Source organism: Pundamilia nyererei, unplaced genomic scaffold, assembly GCF_000239375.1.
Source record: "Pundamilia nyererei isolate P.nyererei 1_Seehausen unplaced genomic scaffold, PunNye1.0 scaffold00026, whole genome shotgun sequence".
Classification (NCBI taxonomy): domain Eukaryota; kingdom Metazoa; phylum Chordata; class Actinopteri; order Cichliformes; family Cichlidae; genus Pundamilia; species Pundamilia nyererei.
In genome coordinates, this window is record NW_005187427.1 from 4,249,127 (window position 1) to 4,260,089 (window position 10,963).

The following is a 10,963-nucleotide window of genomic DNA, read 5'->3' on the forward strand; positions in this document are numbered from 1 at the left end:
GTGTGTGTGTGTGTGTGTGTGTGTGTGTGTGTGTGTGTGTGTGTGTGTGTGTGTGTGTGTGTGTAGCAGGCAGGACTGGTGTCAGGTCAACTTTGTGAGTGTGGTACTCACAATATAGCAGCAAAGGTCAACAGCGCCGTTATCACTTGAACATGATCGGGCCTCAAAGAGGGAGAGCAGTAGAGGAGGGAAGGGGAGCGCTCTCCCCTCCCCCACAATCACTCAGACCCTTATAATTGCCCATTTTAATTGGAGGCCTCTTAACGACCAGCGACTGGACCAGCCAATCAATTCACACAAGGTGTCTCTGTGCGTGCGTGTGTGTGTGTGTGTGCGTGTTGCTGCAGGGTCTCTTTGTAGCACAGTTGATTAGGCCAGATGGGGTCAAGTGAAGGGGAGAGAGGATCGCTCCCATACTGCATTAAAATGTAGAATATGTACTTTTGACAGTCAATGAGAGAAAACACTCACACCGGAAAAGGACAGAGTCGAGTGGAAGATGGAAATATGAAAAATAATGAGATCACCAATAAGCTGAGCCAGTGATAGAAGGAATGCACTGAGAGGGGGGAATTATTGCTGTAATACTGATGTGGTGATTATTAAGGTGATGTTTAAACCGTTCCTATCTTTCTCAGTAGAGCAGCAACAGAGAAAGCTGCAAGAAGAGCCTGCAGCAGAAATATTGTTACAGTAGCTGCAGAGCAGAAATAGAAATAAAGAAGTTCATTTACTCAGAGCACCTAAAGGAGTCCTGTTGCACTGTAGAGGAGTGCCTTACTGAGGTTTTATTTCTGCCTTCCATTTTATCGATGCAACATACAAGTGCGCCAACGGCTTGTTGTAAAAGTCAGCTGCAAAAGTCAGCTAAGTCCCAGTTTACTAACGATTTAATGAACTGGGACATATAACATAGCAGAGTCTCAGCAATGGCAGGATGATAGGAGGTATGCTAGGACACTGTGGAGACTAGTTGCTGGTGATGGCAGCTCTCTCACCGACCAGTGTGAGGTGGAGATGGAGGAGGCAGGATGCAAGAGTCTAAAAGGCAGAATGACAGGAGAGTATATGAAACAGCCTGATTGGCTCACAGAGGCTGGGTAAGAAGATGACTGAACTTGAGTAATGATGACAGAATTGAGCTAGACACTGTGGGAAAGTGAAAGAGTAGACTAGAAGCCCAAACCCCCAGGAATACACACCTTCCTCAGTGAACTTCTAGGGCTCATTTATAAAATGGTTCCATATTCATACTTGGAAGTCTTCTGATCGTTCCCAACAGCCTGCTTATGTTTTATTCATTAAGGAAAAAAACATACGCTTACGAAAGAAGGCTGTAAGGTCCGCGATAAATTTATTTAATATATAAAATCAACTTAATTCGACAGACCCTGCCTTGTTATTTATTCTCGACTAATGCCAGCTTGAATGAGAGATTATGACAAGAGCGAGAAAAAGAAAAGAGGAAGTCAAACATGGAGCACGGAAATGCATTGATTGAGATGGGACACATAGTCAGAACTGTAAAGTTCACTGCCAGCTTGGATGCATACGTGTAGCAAAGTGTAATACCCTTCACACCAGCAGTGGGAAAATCACTCATGGTGTCTAAACTTTACACAGAGATAACATTGAGGTCAAAGCAAGGTTTATTTTTACATTTAAAGCAATTTAAACAATGTTGTTTGTGGTTATGGTTATAGATGAGACCACAGTGACAGTGCATGTAAAATCCATTCAGTTTGTTTTAACTATCAGAGTAAGACACATGCATTTGATTATGAGAATCCAACCTTGTGTTGTGTCTCCCGAATTCATTGTATCTGCTTTTCTATTGTCTGAAACTCTTAAAAACTTATAAATAATTCATATCACTTATATATTTGTGTTGACCAAAAACCAAGACAGCATTAAAACTAGATGTGTAGAGATGATATTCTTGGTAAGATCTGCGTTATATACTCTTCCATCAGATCAGTGCTTTTGAACAACTCCACAGTCTTTATTTTAATATTTTGTCCTTTATTATACTTTTTATCTTATATGCATGTTATACAACATTGTAGAAGCAAATTATGTTTAAATTACCGTTTCCAGAAGCAGACGTTTCAATTACAGCATCATTTGCAAGAGTTACATTAATAAAATGCTTATAGTTTTACACTATAAAGATGAATTTTTTTCTCTTTCCCATTGGGTTTGTTTTTTGTTTGAATCCATATTATTTTCAGTCTTTGAAATTTAAGTCTTTTACTTGTAAATTATTGCGTTTTTTTTTTTTTTTTAGTATATCAGACAGATGAGCGGGGAAGTGTGTAAGCCTCCCAGTCGCCTCCTTTGCACAGAGATCTACAGCACAGGGTCAGCTGAGGCGCTCATGTTAACGCTATGCTAGTGTTGTGAGAAGGACTAGACAGTGGGAGGTCAGCAGGGGTCACCGTGGCTGTCCTCCGCTGTGATAGGCTGTCACCCGGAGGTTAAGGGTCAAGATAATTAGGTATGCAGAATCCCAGCGCCAGTGTTCTAATGAAGTTTGAGCTCGTTAATGCAGAGTTCTACACTCAGACCTGCCACTAGGCTGTGCTGCACCGTCACACACACACACACACACACACACACACACACTCGCATGTGGACTACATGTTTGCGCGCACACACACGCGCCCGCTCATGCCTCTGCTTTGTTCTGGTGGTCCAATTCAAGGGCTGTCACCTCTTGAACAGCAGAGCTTCGGGCTCAGCCACCAGGGAATGGAGATAATACAGACATATTTTCATGAAATCTAACATAATGCAATAGCTCTGCAATCTTAATGTTATAATGGAGTTATAGTATAGGATAGTATAGTATTATATTCAATAATTTTGTGAGATATAGAGGTGTCTTTTTCAATCTTATCTTTAAATATCTTGTGTTGGAGGGCTGTAGTTTGTGTAAATAGTCCTGTAGACCTTTGAAATGGCAAATATGGTTAATGTAAAAAATATTGTATTGGATTGTGTTACAATTTTCATGTGGTGCTTTAGGTTTTCATCCTAGGCTAGTAACGCTGTTTGATCTCATTTCTTTGTTTCTGTAAAGAAATTCCTCCCGGATTAAAGTGAAACTGAAGACAATCATCTGCTGTTTATTAACACAAAATATATTTGCAAAGTAAAAGGTTTTGCATGAGTGCAGAGGAAGGGAAGTGGCGGTCTTCTTTGTGTTTGAGGCTGTGTGATGGGGTATTGCTTCTGTTGAGCTGTGAGGAGCACAGATGTAACACAAATACACATGCAAACATGAACATGTGTGGGTGTTTGTGTTTTTCTGTGCAAGTGTGCCTTGTTGCTTCTGCCAGGCTGGCCAGCTGGCTCACAACAAAACACAACCTGGATGTGTTTGTTTGCCGTTGATGGCCATCTGTGTGTTTGATTTATTCTGTAATATAGATTCATGACATATGGTCCCATTTCAAACACCTAATGTCAACATAGCTCCACTTTTTAATGGCTTGACATCAGGGTTAATGTTAAGAAAGTAGATCCTGAATCTTAAGTTTTGCAGAAATATACAGTTGCTTATTATCTTTAACACTAACTGGATTTGTGCTTTTTCGTGACTTATGGAAAGACAGAAACAGCAGGAAGGCTGTAGCTAGAATTTTGAGAGCCGAAATTCACAAAAAGTGTAAAACTTAAGGTCAAACTTATGATTTCCTCACAGTCACGTAGTTTCTGCAGTTTTGCTACAATACTATAAAACTTCCCTTCTCATGTGCTCATCCGCTGTCTTTTTGTGGACTTTTCAAAGAAGCTGCTGTGGATTTAGGAACAAAAAAAGTTCCTTACATCTGCAAGCAAATTCCACAAGGAAATTCATTTTGACTTTCACACAGTATGAAATATTAATTTCTCTCTCTGTTTATGTGGATGTGTCTGCACTGGGCCTGAGCTCGCATTCTGGAGGAAAGCAGTCTTCACTCTGGTCTATTGTCAAGCTGTTAACCTCAAATATGGCCTTATCCTCTTTGTCTCCACAGATTTTTCCTCAAGTTTTTCCTCAAGTGCAACCAGAACTGTTTGAAGAATGCAGGAAACCCGAGAGACATGAGGAGGTTCCAGGTACAAACCGCAAGATTTTCTTCATTCTCGTAATTCGTTCCTCATTTTCTTTTGTCGAGGCTTCTCTCTATACCTCGCTGTCTTTTTTCTCTCATTCTCGCCCTTCCCTTTGTCTCCTGTGGACATACCACATAATGACACAAATGCATGGCTGCTGCAACACATATACGCAGGAATGTGTGTATGCGTGTGTTTCTGTGTAAGTAAATAAGCTATCAGCGCCTGTACAGGAAACATGAGATCCTGACCCTGAGTAGTTGGAGCATAAATATACACACAATGCAGGGGTATAGAGGGGAGAGGGTAAGAGAGCCAAGCACAGTGTGTGTGTGTAAGAGAGAGGGAGAGATAGGCCACAAATTGGCAATGATAAAAGAAAGATGCTAAAAAAAAAATCATGGCAACCAAAAAGAAAGAGATTATGCAGTCTGACAGGTGAGGCTGGGACAGAGATGGGGGTCCAGAGTGTCCCCCGCCTCTCACCCTGTGTCAGCTGGGATAGCTCCAGCTGCCCAGGACCATAAGCTGGGTAAGCAGTGAGAAAAATGGGCGTATAAATAGAATATGGAAGAAGCAACTGAAAAATCCCATTTTTATTATCAGTCTAACATTCCCAGTATGCATCGGCATACTGCAAACCTGAGGGACCACGAGTGACAGAGACACAGCACGCAAATGCATTGCCTGTGACACTGTATCAAGAGAGAAAGAAAGAAGGTTGTGAATAAGATTTCAGGCAGTGCACTCAGTATTATTTCCTTATCTAAAGGCCACAACACAATCAGGAAGACACCACTTGAGCATGAATAGAGAAACTGGACGCCCAGGAGATACTGATAGATTTATTACCGTGGCACATGAGTATGGGAGTGTGTGTGTGTGTGTGTGTGTGTGTGTGTGTGGCGTGCTCTCTTGTGTACAGACTTGTGTGTGTGAGAGTGAGATGGGATGGAGAGAGTCATCCAGCACCAAGTGTGTGACGGTATCTGTGCCTCTAATTGTGCAGCTCTATTGTAGTGGAACCAGAAAAGACAGCTCTGTTTCCCTGGGAGATAATTAAGGGCCGGACCCATCAGGAACTATTGGACAGAGGAGGACACACACACACACACACACAGTGTACAGTGACTTAGTGTGTGTTGAGGGTGCTGGTAATAGCAGTGATAACAGGTTACATTTAAAGAGCTTTTCACAGTTTCATGCTTTTAACTCCTCCCTGCGATGATCCCTCGACCCCCGACTTTATAATTCCTCATTTTTTCTTTTCTTTTTTCTTTTTCTTTCCTTTCTCTTTCCCCGCTCCCTCCCTCCCTCCCTGCCTACCTCCTTTCCCACCCCTACCCATTTTTTATGTCCACCTTTTCCACCTTGTTCCCCAATCCTCTCCTCGTTAATCACCTTATTTTCTCAATTGTCCACCCAACTCTCTCTGCCACTCACCCCCTTACCTCTCTCCAGGTGGTCGTATCAACGACAGTGAGCGTGGAGGGACACGTCCTGTCGGTCTCTGACAACATGTTCGTTCACAACAACTCCAAACACGGTCGACGGGCCCGCAGGCTCGATCCTGTGGAGGGGACGCCGTCTTACCTAGAACACGGTAAGGAGTGTGTGTGCACGCATGCAAGCACGTGTGTGTGTGTGTGTCTGAGAGCATAAGCAGCATGGCCACCAGATGGTTGATGGTTTAATCCTATCAGGTGATTCCTGCCCCTCCATCTGGCTAATCCAACTCACTACACACACACATTGCATGGTGTGGTGCTTTCTGTGTGTGTCAGTGTGTGTGTATCGGTCTAATATCATTATGCTTTTTTTCATACTCAAACCCAGACTAAGGGGTGTTGTTGTAATTCAGCTGCATACTGATAATCACACACAAACACTTACACTGAGATGAGAGCTGGTTTTTGACAGACGGGTTTTTGTTGTTATGATATAGGATTAGATCACATGAGCTTAAACACACAATACTCTGTCATATTGAAGTGACATAAGCTGACTGTATCCATTATATTTGAAGTCATGTGATGCACACCAAACCGTCTGTGTGTGCTTTTATCCATGTAAGATCATTAGTTTCAGAAATGAACTGTCCTAATCTCGTGCCAGTCAAGCTTTGGGATCAACAAACTGTAAACACACCAATACAGATTGCGTCCAAATGATGCTTTTAAACTACCTTCAATCAACGATAATGGAAAATTACACAGTGAAACAAGAAGTGAGCTTCTGTTTTTGGGGTTTTTTGTACGAGTCATTTAAATAAATCTCTTTTTTACCAGGAGTAAATAGTAAACTAACTGCTGTTGGTTCAGAGCTTTCAGTGATTTCTTTTAAAATTTTGGTTAAATTCTATTATTATGACAGTCTATTCTTTCCCACTCAAACACTTCTCAGAAACATAAATAATGGTTGAAACTGAAGTGAAGAGAACCCAAAGACTTTACTTGATACTTCAGCACTCGTTTCCTGTGTTTATCATTTTACTCAGCAGAATTATTTACAAGGGGAAACCCTTCTTTTTTGCACAAGGACCCATTGAAAAAGGACTCAGTCTTTGAATCTGCAGTGTTTTCAGTGAATAAGTGTGATGATCTGGAACACAGCCAGAATCCGCGGGTGCAGCAGGATGAATTATGAGGTGCAGATGCAACAGGGATGAAAACGCTTCAAGCCAGATTTCCCCTCCAGTTTGCAGACTGATTTGTGTTTTTTTACAATAGTAATATAGTTAATATTTCATGTCTTTTTCAGCTGCAGTTTATTGTAGATGCATGTTAAATACCAAAAGTACCTAATTCTTTTTTTTCACCCTTTTACTCATGGATCTAATCATGCTCTCATCTATATGCTCCAGGAGCAGCGCCCTGCATTAAAGCCATTAGTCCCAGTGAGGGCTGGACTACGGGAGGTGCTACTGTCATCATCATAGGAGACAATTTCTTCGACGGTCTCCAAGTAATCTTCGGTACCATGCTGGTTTGGAGCGAGGTCAGTTTACCAGCCGTCCTGCCCCAGTGTTGTTTCAACCCCTCAACTGTGTGTTTTTGCCTTCGGAGCTTTGGAAGTAATTCAATATGAAAACACACTTTTCGTCATGGTCAGGCTCTTAACTGTGCGTGATCAAGTGCATGTTTGTGTGTACGTGTGTGTGTATGTGTGTTAATGTTTGTCTAAATGAGGTTTGGCTCTCTAATGAGTCCCCACCAACGAGCGACCACCGCCCCTCACTACCTTCCTCACCCACACTCCCTCTGTCTCTTTCTCTCTGGAATACTGATCAAATCAGCAGATTTTGATAGCCATCAGCTTAATGCTCACAAAAACACTCCCTCTCTCTCACACACACACATACAGCTCACTATCATACTTTTCCCCAGCTCCACTCCTCGACTGAATGTTTATTTGTCTTTTGACTCCACTCACCGTGTGTGCCGAGCGACCGTGGCTCGTTTCCAACAACAACAGCGACAGTGTTTCTGTGTGTGTGTGTGTGTGTGTGTGTGTGTGTACACACACACTGGCAAACATGGATGGGTGTTTGTGTGTCTGTGTTAAGAGCTGAGGGGTTTGTTTACAGTGTTGAGAGCCACACTTACACTCACTAACATGTGTACAGAGTCTCAGTTCAGTTCAAACTGACTCAGCTCTCTTGGCGTTCCTCATTCCATCCTTCGAATGGATTTTAGCCAACCAAATGCTTCATTTGCACTCAACCTGATTATTGATTTCGAAGCAAGAAAACACAGTTTGAAAAAGGTCCGTCGGTGGAAAGTCATTACATGTTTGTCAAGTGGGGTTTGTCTGTATCTCTCCATCCTGTCTACTTTTTCAAAACCCTTAACAGATATTTTGAAAATCATCCATAAATATGTTATAACTGGTTCAAGTGTGTCTCGAATATGGCTCAAAAACAATGATTTATCTTCCTCCTGGTATAAACAGAGATGCTGGGAGGTCAGGATTTAGTTCATTTCTATTTTCTTTTTATTTACCCTAAACTTGTGGTCCATTTCAAACTAAGTCATGTAACATACTGTCATCATTGTGGAGCAATTCTGTCATCGTCATTTATTGAGGTTTACCACAATTAGTTCATGTCACAGCTCCATTAAGGTCTCGCCACAGCATTTGAACCGAGTTGAGGTCTGCACTTTGACTAGGGCCATTTCAGCACCGTTGTTCTGTCCATCGTCTTCTACTGGAACAGATCCCAGCTGTCAGTGGGCGATAGGTGGGTTACACCTTGGACAGCTCGCCAGTCTACCACAAGCTAAACACAAAGAGACAGGCAATAAATCACACTCACATTCACAGCTACGGACGGTTTAGAACAGGGGTGGGCAACTCCAGGCCTCGAGGGCCGGTGTCCCTGCAGGTTTTAGATGTGTCCTTGAACCAACACAGCTGATTTAAATGGCTAAATTAGCTCCTCAACATGTCCTGAAGTGCTCCAGAGGCCTGGTAACAAACTAATCATGTGATTCAGGTGTGTTCACCCAAGGTGAGATCTAAAACCTGCAGGACACCGGCCTTCGAGGCCTGGAATTGCCCACCCTTGGTTTAGAATCACCCGTTTATGTAACATGCATGTCTTTGGACTGTGGGAAAACCCAGAGTATGCAAACTCCACATGGAAAGGCCACATCATGTGCATTCAAATCCAAGCCTTTCTTGCTGTGAAGTGAGGGTGCTAACTAATGCACCATTTTGCCACCCCCATCATTGTTCTGTTGCATGACCCAACTGGGCCAAAACTTAGCTGTTGGACGAATGTCCCCACATCTTACTCTAGAACAGCGGTCCCCAACCTTTTTTGCGCCACGGACCGGTTTATGCCCGACAATATTTTCACGGACCGGCCTTTAAGGTGTCGCGGATAAATACAACAAATTAAAATAAGCAAAAAAAGAAGATTTATTCATAACACACGTGAAAAGACCAAGGAAAACCGAGTTAACGATAAAAACGATAACAAAATAACGCTGAAAACCGATAAAAACCCTGAAAACCATACATTTCACACCTGAGCCTCAACTCTCGCGGCCCGGTACCAAGCGACTCACGGACCGGTACCGGTCTGAGGCCCGGGGATTGGGGACCGCTGCTCTAGAACGTTTGGTATACAGAGGAGTTCGTGGTCGACTCAATGATTGTAAGGTGTCCAGGTCCTGTGGCTGCAAGAAAAGCCCAAGTCATCACCCCTGCACTACTGTGTTTGACAGTTGGTATTTCTGCATTATGGCCAAACATCTCCATTATGGTCTTGTTGGTCTAAGGGACATTGTTCCAGAAGTCTTGTGGTTTGTTCAGATGCAACTTTGTAAACCTAAGCCATGTTGCCATGTTCCTTTTAGACAGAGGCTTTTAGAAAGACGCAAACAAGCCACACTTTTTATTTCTTTTTCTGTGTGTTTTTGTGATCATGTTGTTGTGAACTTCAACATTTAACATGCTAACTGAGGGCTGTAGAGTCTTGGGCGCACTTTCACAATTTCCCAAGCATTGCATGGTCTGACCTTGGGGTGACTTTGCTGAGACCACTCCTGGCAAGATTGTGGCATTGTGTTAACACACACCTGAACGCTCCGGACCAGTAAACCTGCCAAAACCTCTGCTTTTATAGAGGTGCTCACACTTGCTGATGACGACTCTATGACTCATTTTAAATCTTAGCTAATAATGAAAAAAGGAATCAGTGGTTTTGCTCCAAATGCCACCTTCAAATTCAGACTAATGCAAAAATGCATTAAATTCAAATATAAAACCAGGTCAGCTAGAGATCAATTTCACATCATTAACAAGCGATCAATCTCCAACCCAACAACTAAAATAAAGTTTAGAGCAAAGCTTCAGTATGCAGGTTTATTTAAATCTGCGACTGAATTACTAGATTTAAAGGAAACATCTTTTTTTTTTTTATCAGTAGAGATATTTTTCATGAATAGAGAAAACCTAGCTGCACAACATTAAGAACTAAAGGTGCTGTGGTGTCCCGATGTTTAATACTTCATTCTTCTTGATTCTTCGGGTGATTTGACTCTTGGTACTCTGTTCCTTGCTTTTCTAGCTGATTACACCACATGCCATCCGGGTGCAGACGCCTCCCAGACACATCCCTGGGGTTGTAGAGGTCACTCTGTCTTACAAGTCTAAACAGTTCTGCAAAGGCACACCAGGGAGGTTCATATACACAGGTAGGTTCAAAGAACACAGTTACACACACATACAATTTACTGTATTGTCTTAATTAAAATATGTTTTTCTTCTTCTAATATGAAAACTGTCTAATTTGTCATTGTAGGTTAGTGAAAATGTGTGTTTGCATATATAAGCTTTTGTATGTGCATTTGTGTGTTTGTACATGTTGGAGAGAGACTGTGTCTGAATGTGCGTGTGTGTGTGTGTGAATAACATCTATGAGTTGTAGTTCACTCTCAGGCCAGACAGTGTTGAACTAATGACTGTAGATTAGTCAACATTAACGACCCACACTCGTTAGAATGTTGCCATAATCAGAGGCTCGTTAAAACCAGCTACAATTAAACAGTCTGCTCTTTATAGCCCTCCATACTGAAACTATTAGTGAAATCATCCAGAACACCCAGTTTACTAACGCACATTAAACGCACACACACAAACACACACGTTTCTGACCGGATTGTTGACTTTGAGTGAGCATTTTCCTGCTAAACGGAGTAGTGCAGGAAAAGGAGAGAAAGCATGCGTGTGTGTGTTACTTTGCACATACATGTGGAAATGGATGGAGGTGATGTGATGTCTGGTATTGATCCGCTCAACATGGCTCCATCACACCATAACGATGACGTCATTCACAGATTCACAGACAAGGGGG

The 10,963-nt window shown here is 42.3% G+C and overlaps 1 protein-coding gene across 5 annotated transcripts in view; it reads left to right on the top strand.

Annotated features, from left to right (window-relative positions):
• LOC102213353 (transcription factor COE1-like) overlaps positions 1-10,963 on the top strand; it is an 86,028-nt gene that overhangs the window by 52,117 nt on the left and 22,948 nt on the right. For all 5 annotated transcript variants that reach the window (XM_005727853.2, XM_005727855.2, XM_005727856.2 and 2 more), the window contains exons 7-10: positions 4,023-4,104; positions 5,563-5,704; positions 6,965-7,098; positions 10,178-10,304. In XM_005727853.2, the coding sequence (XP_005727910.1) occupies positions 4,023-4,104; positions 5,563-5,704; positions 6,965-7,098; positions 10,178-10,304 (485 nt within the window). The remainder of the gene's footprint in view (positions 1-4,022; positions 4,105-5,562; positions 5,705-6,964; positions 7,099-10,177; positions 10,305-10,963) is intronic.